The 15,565-nt window shown below is 36.0% G+C and overlaps 2 protein-coding genes and 1 non-coding gene across 5 annotated transcripts; 2 read left to right on the top strand and 1 right to left on the bottom strand.

Annotated features, from left to right (window-relative positions):
* The first annotated feature begins 750 nt into the window (after positions 1-750).
* On the top strand, positions 751-8,127 carry LOC115722827 (uncharacterized). 3 transcript variants are annotated; one of them, XM_061116065.1, is made up of 8 exons: positions 751-989; positions 4,400-4,492; positions 4,583-4,641; positions 5,013-6,677; positions 6,751-6,927; positions 7,009-7,119; positions 7,537-7,708; positions 7,883-8,127. In XM_061116065.1, the coding sequence occupies exons 4-8, from the start codon at positions 5,023-5,025 to the stop codon at positions 7,982-7,984; spliced, it is 2,217 nt and encodes a 738-aa protein (XP_060972048.1). In that variant the 5' UTR covers positions 751-989; positions 4,400-4,492; positions 4,583-4,641; positions 5,013-5,022; the 3' UTR covers positions 7,985-8,127. The 3 variants fall into 3 exon arrangements, with proteins under 3 accessions (XP_060972048.1, XP_060972047.1, XP_060972049.1); XM_061116064.1 differs by having other exon boundaries at positions 4,583-6,677; XM_061116066.1 differs by having other exon boundaries at positions 4,397-4,492; positions 4,583-6,677.
* Positions 1,961-2,806, bottom strand: LOC133038137 (pentatricopeptide repeat-containing protein At1g74850, chloroplastic-like). Its single transcript, XM_061116194.1, has one exon. The coding sequence runs from the start codon at positions 2,804-2,806 to the stop codon at positions 1,961-1,963; it is 846 nt and encodes a 281-aa protein (XP_060972177.1).
* A 221-nt stretch (positions 8,128-8,348) lies between the features above and the next one.
* LOC133038635 (small nucleolar RNA ACA64) lies at positions 8,349-8,484 on the top strand. The gene has a single exon (XR_009688134.1). It is a non-coding gene; the product is annotated as a small nucleolar RNA ACA64 (small nucleolar RNA).
* Positions 8,485-15,565: the final 7,081 nt, after the last annotated feature.

Below are 15,565 nucleotides of genomic sequence, written 5' to 3'. Positions count from 1 at the left end.
AGAGACTATCAAAAAATTCCAAAAGGAAGCTGAACGACGACTGGTGAACGGTGTGAAAGCATACATTGCCCTGGCTGCTATGCAAAGAATGAGAGAGACTGCCTACAGACCATTCTGGACACTCTCACTAAAGAATCTAAGGCGGAAGCCAAGGTAGAGAGATACTGCCTTTATTCCCTAGAGAGGGCTTACGCCATGGTCATTTATAACTTATGGAAAGTTGATCTTACCATACTCCGGCTTCTTGGTGATGAAGAGAGAGAAGATACTACCAAGAGAGTGCTTGCCATACAGCGCGACACATATCTTCAGGAATTTTTCCTTACCATTGAGAGCGACGAGGAGTCAGACGATGAAGTCTTAAGTCCTCAAGGCCTTGCGAAAGTTAAGGCATCCTCTTGGGGGACTGGAAAGGGGTTTTTCCAAGATGTAGTCACTACTACAAAAGGCCAAATTCGCGACGGTCCCAAAAACGCTTTTTTTGGGGATCCGTCGCTAAAAAAATTATCTGAGTGTTTAAAACCGTCGCCTATATTGTACTATAGGCGACAGTTTTGAACACTCGTAAACAATAGGCGACAGTTAATAAATGTAGAGAAAAAATTAAAAAAAAAAAATTGATGCACTATTCGCCACGGTTTAGAACCGTCGGGGAAAGTATTCGCCACAGTTTTAAAACGTGGCTCATTCTTTGCCCGACGGTTCAAAACCGTCGGGTATAAGGTTTTTTATTAAAATTTTTCCCCCCATTTTGCCTTATTATTCCCTCCATTTATTTCCATCTCTCACCCACTCACTCACTCCATCTCACTCTCTCGATCTCACTCACTACTCTATCTCCCTCTCTCGATCTCACTCATCTATCTCCCTCTCTCTCTCTCTCTAACGGTGACGGAAATCACACCACCGGCGACGCAGCTCCGCCACCCCTCCACTGCCGGCGACGCAGCTCCGCCACCCCTCCACTGCCGAGAGCCCCTCCACTGCCGGTATGCTCTCTCTCTCTCTCTCTCTCTCTCTCTCTCTCTCTCTCTCTCTCTCTCTCTTTCCTTTTTCAAATTTTTACAGAATTAGTTTTCTATTTTTTGGCTAAGTTGATATATGGCTATGACCTATGAATCTAGGCTTGAAATCTTCCAAACTCACCATTTAGTTCCATGTCTTTAGTGGTTTTTCTAAGAACACCATTGACAATCGTAGCTAATCTCGAGGTTTCAAAAATCACCTGCAATTAAAAAAATTAAAGCAAAAAGATGTTAATGCTTTAAATTCTTAAGTGTCTGAATAAACCCAGATAGAGCATCTTTAAAAAGGCATTGAAATCTCTTACCGCACGAGTAAACCTCATTGATTTGAGGTCATTTAAGTCAATGGGGTCCTCTGGTTTTTTCTTTTCTCTAATTGCAAAGTGTTCTTTCTGCAGATTGTAACAAAACAAATTAGAACAACAATGATGAGCAATAAAACATTAATGCTTTTTTTTTTTTTCAAAATATATATCTTAAGTAGGTCATGAAAGATGTGGCTATATGAAACTGTAAAACTATATGAGTGGCTCTTATCTATAATTCCATGTCATTCATGGACCTACTGAATTTTCAAATTAATCAATGTTTATGGATATAAGTCAGACATTAAGTAAAAAGTGTGTGCTACAATGTTTTTTGCCATGAATTGAGTGTAAAGAAAAATACTTGATTTTGAACTATTCTTCATGATAAATGTGAAGTATTAGATCAAGACAAGCCTTCACTTCATTAATAATTTTTTTTTAATTAACATGATAAGCAAATGGATCTAATTGAACTATAAAAAGTACATACTGATTTGAATCTTCTTGATTTTTAGGATTAAGTACTTTCCAAATAAAAATTATTTTATATGTATTTTACAGCCAATGCTTCTTTAATTATTAATTTCAATATGAATATGAGTGTGACCCTTGAAATTGGGACAAGTCTTACACATATTCAACATATGCAGTCCAGGGAACGGTAGGCCCTGCAAAGCAGTAAACACTTAAAAGTGCCTCAAGAGTTCGCTCATCAGGCTCACATCTTGTCTTTCCCATTTCAACATATGCCTTCACTGCTTCTTCAAACTGACCTCCTTGCCTAAAAGATTCAATAAGGCCATTGAATGTATCGACATTCCTTGCAACTCCAGATTCACCCATTCTCATAAAAATTGCTTCAGACTCCTTGTACAGACCACCTCGTGCAAATGCATGAACTAGTGTGTTGTAAGTTTCAACTGATGGCTTACTTCCCAATTCATTCATTGTGTTGAATGCAACAATAGATTCTTCATACAATGCAGCTTGCCCATATGCCTCAATGACCCCCGTATAAGCTTTGGTACTAGGCACTATTCCTTTCTCATTCATGTGATTTAAAATTATTTTGGCGTCCTCATGAAGCCCCCCTTTTCCACAAGCAGTTATTAGTCCCTCATACGTCTCCATATTTGGTTCTACATTCTCCTCCACCATATCATGAAACAAAGTCACCACCTCCTTAAAGTACCCACCTTCACCAAACACCTGAATAAGAATGTTATAAGTAGCTGCATCTGGCTCTGTATTGCTAATTTTCATTTCAAGAAAAAGTTCCCTAACATCCTCATACCTCCCTTGCTTTCCATACAAATTCAACAAAATACTATAAGTGTTAGCATTTGGCATACAACCAGCCACTTGCATCTGTCTAAAAACACCCACTGCCTCCTTTATGGACTCGGATTGCGAATAAGCCTGTAATAACACATTATAAGAGGTTATATCAGGCAAATTCCCTTCAGACTCCATTTCCTTGAGCAGCTCAGAAACTTTCTCAAGCTTACCCAAATTTCGAAAAGTCTCAACAAGACAAGTATATGTGGTTATATCATTCTTAAACCAGCCATCATTCCAAGACTTGCTAAGTCAAGCTGAACAAGAGTTTGGATTTGATCATCCAATGGGAGCTCTTACGATTCCCTGCAATGAAGAGGCCTTCGTCGAACTTGTTTCTCACTTAAGCGCTTAACAATGAGTAGAATAACTGCTAACAATACCACTGATTACTACAAATTTTTAAAGGGATAAATGCCAAAACCATGTACAAATTTTTCCTTGGAGACCAAGAGTAAAGTCTCCAAGAATGATATAAATGATACAACTTAACTTTTTCTTCCCTGATTTATGTGTAGAATTTATTTTCTTCTGATATATTTTGATATAGAGATTTTATCCATAGTCTAGTTTTGGTTCTGCAATTACATAGCAGCTCAGCTTGCAAAAATGAAAAGTACTAAAACAAATGTATGTTGTTTTTGTCATAAGAAAATACTGTAATTACTTCCATATCATTTTTTTTAAAATAATTATTTTATGTTTGCCATCTCTATTGTATATCATAATAAACAACTTCTCTGAAATATCATATTATAAATTCACAATCATAGGCTGTGTTCTTTGTCCTCCATTTTTGATTGAGAATCAAATTAGATTATTATTATTATTATTATTTCTATATACACTTATAATATTTGTGTTTGGTTGTTTGTCTTTGTGGCTTCATTGAAATATGGAGTTGTTGTGGTGTGAATAAGAATAAAAGTGGTAGTTAGAACTTAGATGAGTTATTTATTTGTAATAAGTTGATGATGGTGGTCTTTCATGGGGTGGTGTTATTCTTTGTCATTGTTATAAATAAGATTAAGAAAGTTGAACTTAATTAAAACCAATTATCAATACTCTTTTCTCTCCCATTAAATTCCCACGTTACTTGATGAATAATGTTCAATAATATTTAATTGGAGATTCTTAGCATAATTACTTTTGTAGTGTTACTTAAAATTATTTCCCAATTTTTCATTGTATCATGTTGTATATTGTAACTAAACATCTTCTTTTAAATAATTTATGACGTGAAAAATAAGTTTAAAATAATTATTACACACTCATTAATTATTTTAAAGAATACTTTCAATGAGTTAGCTTCATTAATTAATAACAAAAATCTTTTTAGGCAGTTGAAGCTAGCCTTTCATTATTGGATGATAAGCATAGTAATATATGAGTCACAATTTGGTAGGTTAGGAAAATCAAAAATGATATCTTGTATTACTATTTCACATTAATACAAGAAAGATAATGATATCTTGTCTACGTTTTCCCCCAGAATTTGTACTCTTTTTTTAAAAATATTTTTATTTTTTATTTTTCAATTTTGAACAGGTGATGTGAGTTGAGGCAAAATGTTTGATCTGTTGTTTAGTAGAATACAAAATCAATGCTTGTTTCAATTGTGGCTAAAGTTCTTGAAATTTTAATGGATGAATGACTTATTATTATTATTATTATTATTAATTTTTATTGGCAACAAAGATAAATCAAAATTACATTGTGTTGTAGCAGAACCTCCATCAGAAGGATTAAGATGAGCAACACGATCAACTAAGATTCTTTCTGCTTCTACTGTATATGAAAGAGGTCCAACAAAAAAAAAGTGTAAGTAACTCTGATCAATAATAGCTAAAAGAGTTAATAGCCCATGAAAAAGTAAATATTATTGATGCATATTTTAAATTTAATTTTTAGGTATCGAGTGGTTTGTGTTGATTGAAGAGTACACAAGTAGCTAACTTTATCGGAGAAAGGTATAATCACTAAAACTTTAAATTCTTAATTTAGTGGAGTTTGAATATCTTAGATATTCATCCGTAGTGAAGTAGGTTCTGTGAATATACATGTACTGCGGTCGGATGGGTGGATAGTTTTAATATTGTTTTGTTAGTTTTGTATTATTTTCTGTGTTTGTTTTTTGTTTTTTGCATGTTTAAAATTTTTGGGAACGTCCAATTACAGTTGTTATGCTGTCGAAATTTCGGTCGAATTAGGATAAATTTCATTAAAAATACATAAATTTTAGATAAAAAATGTAAGAACTTAGTGAAAATTTATATGTGTGGTGATTAATAAATACACATTCAAACAAATAATTTAATAAAGTTTTTTTTTTCTTTTTTAGAAGTTGCAAAATGGATAGAAATTGGATGAGTGCGAATAGATTATCAGCAGAGTATAAGGAAGGTGTTGACTTTTTTTTGGATTTTTGTCATAAGCACGCAAAAAATCCAAAGTTGATTCTTTGTCCTTGTCTTAAATGTGGTAACATGGAGCGTATGAATACTAGTAAAATAAAGGAGCATTTATTTAGGAACGGAATAGACAAGAGTTATAAGGTTTGGTGTTACCACGGGGAAAATATTAGAGTTCATGGCGAGGAAACATCTAAGTGTAAGAAGGTTAAGAATGTTAACTTGGATTATCAGGATGATCACATTCCAGAAATGATAGGAGATGCACAATTTCAATCAAATGTCGATCCATTGGAATTTCAAAATTTTGTAGAGGATGCTGAGAAACCTATTTACCCTAATTGTAATAGGTTTACTAAATTGTCTACGCTTGTTAGATTATACAATATAAAAGCGAAACATGGGTGGAGTGATAAAAGTTTTACGGATTTACTAGCTTTTCTAGTAGAGTTATTACCTGAAGGTAATGAGATGCCTTTGTCTTTCTACGAGGCAAAGAAGACACTGTCTTCCTTAGGTATGCAATATGAAAAGATACATGCATGTCCTAATGATTGCATTCTATATCGTAAGAGTTTTGTGGATGCAATATCGTGTCCCACGTGCGGTGAGTCTAGGTGGCAAAAGAAAAAGAATTCTGATGAGGTAAAGATTGGTGTCCCTGCAAAGGTATTATGGTACTTACCCCCAATACCTCGTTTGGTTCGATTCTTTCGAAATGTCAATCATGCAAAAAATTTGACCTGGCATGCCACCGATAGAAAACTAGATGGTAAGATGAGACATCCAGCTGACTCCCCTGCTTGGAAAACAATCGATGCTAGGTGGCCTGAATTTGCAAATGAACCTAGGAATATCCGTCTTGGTCTTTCTGCAGATGGAATTAATCCACATACCACCCTTAGTAGTAAGTATAGTTGTTGGCCAGTTTTGCTTGTGATGTATAATTTACCGCCTTGGTTGGTAATGAAGAGAAAGTTCACTATGCTCACATTGTTGATATCTGGCCCTTCACAGCCTGGTAATAACATTGATGTGTATTTAGCTCCTCTAGTTGATGATTTGAGTCAATTATGGTATGAGGGTGTTCCTGCATACGATGCCTTTAGGAATGAAGACTTTAATCTTAAGGCTATATTACTGTGGACCATAAATGATTTTCCAGCTTTTGGAAATCTTTCTGGATACAGTGTCAAAGGGTACAATGCATGCCCGATTTGTGAGGAGAGAACATGTTCTATGTGGTTAAAACACTCGAAGAAAATGAGTTATATGGGACACCGAAAGTTTTTGCCTACAGGACATGTATTTAGGACTTGGAAAAAAGCATTCGATGGTAAGCAAGAATTAGAAATGCCGCCGTCACCTTTGCAAGGAGAAGAATTGTTAGAAAAGTTGAATAAAGTTCAATTCCACCTTGGAAAGCGAAAATTGACTTCGAAGAAAAGAAAAGGTCAGCGTGAGAAAAGTGACGTTGCTGCAAGTGAACATCAGGGGCCATGGAAAAAGAAGTCAATATGGCTTCCAACAATTGACATCAAGGAATTGTGCCAAATGGGATTTTTAGGAGCCCAACCTATTGCAATCTGGTGCAAGTATGATATCCAATTCTTATTAAACTTGAAAATTTGTTTTGAGAGCTTGTTATTAATTGTGTGTTTTTAACAGGTTTTTGAAGGAACGGTTGCTAGATGTTAATGGATTAAGCAGACTATATGCATTTTTAAATCCTGGGGCCATTGCCTCTGATGCTGGGGATTATAATGCCCGTTCTCGAGCACTGCGCAAACGTATTCTTGAAATTGATAATCCGGCTAAATGGATTATTGCCCCCTATAACAATTAGTAAGTAAATTTAAAATTTATAGTTTCATAATTTATAACTCTACATAATTTATGGTTAATCTAACATGTTTGTTTGTGTAGTAATATGTATCATTGGATGGTTGTACTTATCCAACCAAGTACACATACAGTAGCGTACTTGGATTCCAACAATGGATATGTACCAGAAGATTTAAAATACATTGTTAACACGTAAGTTCTATACATGCCTAAAATCTTAAGCAATCTGCTAACTTTATCCTTTTCTTTTGTTGTTGATTAGGACATAGTAACTGCATGTAGACATAGTAAATTTATCAACCAAGTGTTAAGAACCAATGCATATTTATTGTACTTAATATATGTGAAGATTGAATATGAAAAGTTTTGGAAAGAGAGAGTAAGAATGTTTGATTTCTTTTGTGGCTGTTTAATTATATATTGATTCCTCTAGTTATGAATGTGAGACTCATACAATACTCTATTTTTAAATTTGTAAGTAAAGACACATTAAATACCACCAAATTTGTTTTTTTTTTCTTTCTTTTCCTTATATACATATTAAATACAATTATAGGTGTTCTGAATAAGTGTGTGATATTTTATATGCTAATTTCACTTTTTGTGTAGGTCGCTCAACATAGTTAATAAAAGCTTAACTAACCGCAATGATCGTCCCATTGAGTGGATAACTCCGATATGTCCACAACAACCAGACGGGAAGCAATGTGGATATTATGTCATGAAATTTATTGAGAGTTTCATGAACGAAGAAGATCCAATACGCCGAGTGAGAGAAATGGTAAAATTTATCTTCTCGTAGTCATTATATATTACACAATAATACGTAAACATAGTAATTATAGTCTATTGTAAGCTTCTTTTTCACTAATTTCGTGGTAGTTAGCTAGGACTTAGTATAATGTATAAGGTCTTTTACTAATTAATATGTAATTTCTTTCATTTTTTTTTGCAGGGTAAGAGCGATCCGTACTCAAATGACGAGATGAATATTTTGCGTGATCAGTGGATTGAATATGTTCGAGCACAAGCAGTGCGACAAGGGCTTTTACAATGATCAATTTCTATTTTTGTTTATACTTTATCCTAACTAATTAGTGACAATATACAGTAAAAATTAATTAATGTAGGGAAAATTTTACTATGTAAAACAGGATCTGTTTAACTTTCACTAATGACAATATATATACTTTATCCTAATTATTTTTTTATTTTTTTTTTTACAATCCAATGACTGGCAAAACCCGTCGTTGAAAAATACGAAATTTATAATAGATTGAAAACATTATATGCCACGGTTTAAATCTGTGCTTAAAACATTATATGCCATGGTTAAAAACAGTGGCCTATAGTATAGGCTATGATTTAAAACTGTGGCTTATACTAAAGGCCACGGTTTTTACCTGTGCCTACAACATTATAGACCACGGTTTTAAACTGTGGCCTATACTATAGGCCACGGTTAAAAACCGTGGCCTATAGTATAGGCCACAGCTTAAAACCGTCGCCTATAGTGTTTACTATAGGCGACGGTTTTAAACCGTGGCCCATACTATTTTCCCGACAGTTTTCAACCGTCGTTAATTTTACTCAGTTTTCGCGACGCTCGTATAGGCGACGGTTTTATGAACTGTCGGGAATTCTTTGGCTGACAGTGTAAAACCGACGGGAATTTGGGATTTTTTAGTAGTGAGTTGAGCCTAATCCAGATCTTCCACGGAAGCTAGTTGGTGACTCAGTCCAAGTCGACTTAACGGTCCATTCTCCCACTCAAGACCAATAGGGACCACCTTTGTTCTTCATTATCTATCTCTTTTCTTAAGACATTTTAGTTTCTTTTTTTGCAGAGTTATTTTTTATTTTTTCCTAGTCTGTGGGGCTGTGTATGACAATCATCTTTTGTGCAGGAACAACTTAATTTGCCTTGTCGTGAGGCATTGTTACAGACATTCATGTTTTGTCCAACTTTTGATTTTTCAGTTTTAAGTCTTTACGTGTCATCCTGTTAGGTCATTTTAAAGGTTATTTTCTTTGGTTGTTTTAGAAACGTGTGGTTCCAATGACCACTACTTCAAACCTCGAATTTCGCTCGACCTCCAATCCTTTTACCTGCTTCCTATTTTCAAGTAGGGTGGTCTTGGCCTTGGCCCTTTATAAAGTCTCCAAACTTAAGCAGACTAAAAAATTTTACAATGCAAATAAACAACACGAATAAGCCTTTTAGACTGTTCCCGGACCACTGCATGGTTGCGGAGCCTCAACTACTTAAACTTCTTTACAATTTTTGGAGACCGGTTTTACACGCTATGAACTTTAGACGATATCTCCTGGTTATGATATAGTTGAAGTCCATATGAGTTCAAGCAAGGCCTTTCCATTTTGATAATTTTAAATTTTAAGCAACACTTCAAAACTTTGAAGAAAGAATTTAGGCAAGTTCTTCCCTTTTCTGGGAATTTTGGCTGAAAATAATTCTATTTTCAAAATATACATTTGTTTTAGCTTTAAGAAGGGATTCAAGTGTTATTTCTTTTAAGTAATTTGGTTGAAAACACATCTTGCTTTAAGCTTTAATATAAGTTATAGAACTCGTGTATGTTAATAAACAAAATAATTAATTGTGGAACACTGTACATTTTTTAGGGGCACACACAGCTAGGCATGGTATCCCTCCAAGTGAGATGAGAAGTGTGGATATCTCCAACTTCGCGGTCACTTGTTTAAAATATAGCGTGTGGCCCAATAAAAATATAAAGTGTAAACTCAAATGTAAACTATTTTTATCCTCATTTCATTGTGCCCAAGGGCTATTCACACAAGGGTTATTTACCGAGTTTTTTGGAAACTAAATATTTATAACATAAGAAAGTTAAAGATATTAAATAATAGACAAGAAGATTTTTATGTGGTTCAAGCGTTAATGATCCTTAGTCCACGAGTTAGTAGTATTAGCCTCTTTGGGCGTGTGTTTTGACATTACAAGTAATTACAAATATGCTCTCTGTATTCCTCTTATTTCTCTCTTGGGAGGAAGCTCTCTAGGAATTTTAGCAGAGTAACTGTAAACGAAAAATTGTTCTCCCCTTGCCCAAAGAAAATAGGAGTATTTATAGACACACATGGGGTGAAGGGAATTCATTTTACCTACCTAGGGTTTCGTACCCTACACGATGCCAAGGCTGATATACTAGAAGATGATTTGACCATCGATTGAGGAGAACCTTCTTCATTGTGTGGCGTACAGTTGCAATAAGAGATTTTGTATAACTTAGGATACGTGTCATGCAAAGGTCCCTCCTTTGCAATATACTCTCTATTCAAACTATTGGGCAAAAGGTATGTCCTACGGTGCGTATGCACACTACCATGGCCTGGCATGAGGGGAGAAGATCTGATGTGATGTTAGAAAAAGGTGTAACCATCTATAGAGCGATTTTTGTGTGATGCTGACGTAGTCCGTACCCTTGAAATCGCTATTGCGCTCCAAGTTCATTACTTAAGGAAGTTTCATCTGGGAGTCTTCTGTTTTAACCATCTTCCAAATGCGGGAGGGGTTTCTTTCGCGCGAATGACTTGCCTTATCATGTATCGAACGAACACTTCCAAGATTGTCAAGATGTTCTCTCTGGGATACCCTATGGGTTAATTTGATTAATCCTTTTCGCTAATACACTTTGTCCTTTAATCAGGCTACGTGTCTCATGCATAAAAACTTGGATAACACCATGTATTATCTTTTATTACTTTTCTTGCTGAGTCCTTGTGACTCACGGGTGCTATGTGGTGCAAGTAAAGGAAAAGAAAAGTTAGATCAACCATGAGGTGACAGTCTTCTACAACAATGTACATAATGATCCCATCGGCCTGTGTGCCAAGTCGCCTGGAGTTGTTTTGGGTTGTATCTACTATGTATTTTGATTTTAGTATTTTAAATTATTGTTGTATATAGCCGTTTTGTAAACCTTTTATAATAGGGATCCCCTGAACACATTTTTAATGTCATTATGATGCTCGTTTTTAGTGTTTTACTTTTGTAATATCCTAAGATTAAGAAAATGGATTAGAGAACCCTAACTAGTTAAATGTGTATTTATATGGAATTATATTATTATATATGAATTAATTTGATAAATGACATGTTAAGACCCCGCTGGAGAGCTAGGGGCATTTTTAAAATTTTGATCTGAGAAGGGTAAAATTGTAAATTTAATTTAATTGTGTGCTTATAGACTATATTATTATATATTATACTTTTTTTTCCTTCTACAGGAGTTTTCTGACAAGTCGGCGCGATATAGTCACAATCGGGTATTTCGGGTCGAACTAGGTTCGAGGCCGAAATACATTTTCAGGATTTTGTATTGGCATTTTTATGGATATTTGAATATTTTGAATATTATTTTAAGTGTGGTGTGTGATTGAATGACATTTATGCCCTTGAGTTGGGCTTATGCTATATCATGGCCCTAGGGGCATTTTAGTCATTTGCCTACTTGTGAATTACTTTCAACAAAAATAAATTTTAGAGAAAATTGAGAAGCATTTTCTGATTTTTGCTTGGCCCTTAAATCGACCCCCTCTCTTTCTCTCCTTATTCATCTTCTCAACCAACTTTGATTTTTGGAAATTAGCTTTGGTTCAAGCTTGATTTGTGGAGTTTCGGGTGCTTATCTTGTTGAAGAGTTTGAGGTAGCTTTCCACCTTCTTTTTTGCTTGAATTTTGTGATGTAATCTGAAGTTAAATGTTCATGAATTTCTTGTGATGATTTTCTTAAAAACATGATTGTTGTGATTGTGAAATTGGGGTGTTTTGTATGTGGTTTAAGCTTGGAAATTTTATGTTTTCCATTAAGATTATGTTGTGTGTTAATTAGGTTGAAATTGGGGTTTGGAATACTGAAATTAGAGTAAGTTTGTTGGAATTGAATGCTAGGTTTTTGAGATTATTTTGAGACTTTGTAGTGCAACATCTTTATATGAAAATATGATGATTTTAGCTCAATGTTTGAAGCTTATTTTGAGTATTGTTAATCTGATTTTTAGGATGTATGTTTGGATGAGAATTTATCTTGAATTGTGGGTTCTAATGCCCTGCTATGGTGTCTAGTAATCTATGGAATATGATTGTAAGTTATATGCATGTTTGGGGTGATTCAGTTGTGTTTTGGCCTTGAGTTTCAAAGCTGGAAATGGGGTTTCCTGGGTTTGGAACCCAGGCGTCGCGGCCCCACTCACTAGGCACCGCGGCCCGCCTCTTGTTGAATCCTGGGTTTTCAACCCAAGTGCCGCGACCCGCCCTTCTTCATAACTTTTTAATTCTGACTCTATTTCAGGAGTTCTGCATATCGTTGGAAAGTTGTTCCGAGCTCTATATATTTATCTCATTTTGAATGCCAATTTTATAATGATGTGGAAGTGGAGTTAAGGATTAACCCTATTTGTAAATCATAGAAATTGTGACTAGGATTACCGACACTTGGTCAGGAACACCTAGGGATTTAGAATCTCCACATTCGCGGGACATCAGGTATGATAGTAATTACACGTAGAGTTAAGCTCGGTGGTGATCATATTGAATATTATAATTGTGAGTTGTTAAGAACGGGATGAGGGTTATTACCCTAAAGTGAGCGGTTATATAGTCTAGGGTTATTACCCTAGTATTTGTTAATGTTTAAATGTTATGCCATGCTATATATATTGAGATTAAGAATTATGCGTTCAAGGTATAATTTAGTTGGACTCGGTAATTAGAACCGAGATGAACTATTCTAAGCCCTTAATGTATTTAGCTGTGTGAGCGTAACACGTGGGTCTATGCCACATAGATATAAATAGGCATGTGAGCGTAACACGCTGGTTTATATCAAATAGACAATAAGTGAAATGGCTTAATTATATATGTGATATATTATTTGTGATTATTGATATTTATACTATCTTGTTGGGCTTGGCTCACGGGTGTTCTACTGTGCAGGAAAGGGTAAATTAGTCTGTGATCAGCCATGAGTGCGAGAGTTTGGCAGTGCTTGTACATGTTCGGGCCACACTAGACCAAGCGGGTTGGGGTCTACTAATGATGTATTTTGTAACTCTAATTTTACTGCTTAGGTTGGCACGTGAAATAGACTTGTAATATTTTGTGAAAATATTTGCAGGATCCCAAAACATGTATCTTTTGGTTATTTGTAAAGTTTAAAATTACTACAAGTTTTATTTTCATTGTGTTTTAAATAAAGTTTAAATTTCTCGCACTTACCTTTCTAGTAATCATGGATTAGGGGATTAGGGGATTAGGGTTTTGTAATCAGTTGTCGTGGCGTGCCTAATTGTTAGGGCATTACAGTTTGGTATTAGAGTGCCAAGGTTTTTAAACTTCCTGTAGACCGGCTGAACATGTACAATCATCGTCAGAGATAAGCTCGGCTCGTGGTGCAGTAAGTGTTGAGAGTAAGCACTTAGCTACTTATGTGATTATTTATTTATCGCTTTCCACTTTAGGCAGTATGTGAGTATCTAGTGTATTTATGTGATATGAAGCCATGTCTCGAGTACCAATTAATAAATGTCTATATAATTGGAATGAAATAGTTGAGTTATGATTTAAAGGCAATAAGTGCATAAGTGTGGTATGGGTGCCTGACTCGCCGGTGTTGTTGATTTCAGTGTTATTTGTAAAAATGGACCCTCCGCAATCATCTAGACCATAGGGCGAGCAAGTAGAGCCTTGTGTAGACCAAACCAATCCACCGGCAGTGCCTGCACCCCCGCAGAATTTGGGGGATAATGTGGGGGTTGGCATAATGCTAATCCGAATGCTGATTAGTAGCAGATATTTCAAGAAATACGAGGTATCATACTTCGTCAAGAGGAAGAATGGCGTTGGTTGAGGCAACCGGCACCGACAGCTCCCGTAGAACAAGTTTTACCACCAGCTCTTGTGCCAGTGGTGGGTAACCAGGGATTCGTATTGTTGTACAGAGATTCGGTGTTTGAGAGGTTTGTAAAGTTGAAACCTCCAACGTTTTTGGGAGATACTGATATAATTAAAGCTGAGCAATGGATGAGTACTATCACTCGCATCCTTGATAACATGGGGGCGACAAGAACAGAGAGAGTGAACTGTGCTGCCTTTATGTTAGGAGATCATGCCCGCATATGGTGGGATATTGTGGGGTAGAGTCGACATGTTAGTATGATGACTTGGGATGAGTTCAAGAGTTTGTTTAAGGAAAAAAATTATAACATTGCTGTGAGAACGTCACATACAGAAGACTTTGTGAAACTAACTCAGGGAAAAATGTCTGTGGCTGAATATACTCTGGAATTTGATCGGCTGTCCAAATTTTCTGGTGATCTAGTGCCTACAGATTTCACCAAGAAACAAAAAATATATGAGAGGAATGAATGCTACAATCAGTCGGGACTTGAAGATTATCACTGCTCACGACACTTTGTATAAGAAAGTGCTTGAATTAGCCTTGATAGCTGAGGAGGCTGAGCAACATTTAATAAAGGAGCAGACTACAAAGGATGCCACCACGACATCGAATCCTCCTGCAAGTGGTAATGTCAGTAAGGGGACCGACGGTGGTAACCCTGATCACAAACGAAAGGCTGATGCTTCCAAAACATCAAGGGGTAACAGAAAGTTTCGGAGAAACAAAGGTGTTAGACCAAAAAAAATAAAAAGTCTATCTACGCTCTTCAGCAATAGAAAAAGGAATCCTTAGGCAGGTCCTCTAATGCATAGGAAGACCCCCTAGAACTTACTTAATGAGTGTTAGTTTTCCAGCAGAGGATCCAAAATCAAGACCGTGGATCTTCATTTCGATCTTTCCCTGAGTGTCTGAAATGTAAGAATACCATCAAGGTGAATGCTGGGTCAACACTTATTTCCAGTGTGGCATGGTGGGCCACTTTATTAGAGATTGTCCTCAGGCCAAGAAAGAAGAGTCGAAGAAGAATGCAAATCTAAACTCAAGACGACTATTTACCATGACTCAGGCTGATGCAGATGCTAGTCCATCAGTGGTGATAAGTCAGTTATCTATAAATAGTTGTTCTTACACTGTGCTGTTTGACTCGGGAGCTACTCACTCCTACATGTCAAGTAGGGCAATAAAAAGTTTCCATAAACCATGTGATGTGTATGCTTTGTGGTTTTGGTACCCTGTTACCTTCGAGAGACCTTATAGTATCCACTAGGTGAATTTGATCTTTATCCTTTTGGATTGACCGTTGTGAATTAACCTCTAATCTAATTGATTACAACTGATTGATTTTGACATAATCATGGGAATGGATTTCTTGCCTAAGTATGGGGCAACGATCGACTACAAGCAAAAGATGGTGTTGTTTGAGCCCGATAGTGCTAACCCAGCAGTGTTTGTGGGTAAAGTTTAGGAGACGCGCATACCTAGAATAACACTTTCAAAAGCTAAACATCGGATGTGTAGAGGTTGTCTAGGATTCCTAGTCACTGCGATGGATACCAGCCAACCTGTAACATCTTTATCTGAGAATATAAGAATGGTGTACGAGTTCCTTGATGTTTTTCCTAAAGATTTACCGGGATTGCCACCTTCTTGAGATATTGAATTTATGATTGAGTTAGTTTCGGGAGCGGAACCAATAC

Source organism: Cannabis sativa, chromosome 5 (genome assembly GCF_029168945.1).
Source record: "Cannabis sativa cultivar Pink pepper isolate KNU-18-1 chromosome 5, ASM2916894v1, whole genome shotgun sequence".
Lineage (NCBI taxonomy): Eukaryota > Viridiplantae > Streptophyta > Magnoliopsida > Rosales > Cannabaceae > Cannabis > Cannabis sativa.
The sequence above is the reverse complement of the archived record's forward strand: the minus strand, read 5'-3'. Positions and strand labels throughout refer to the sequence as shown.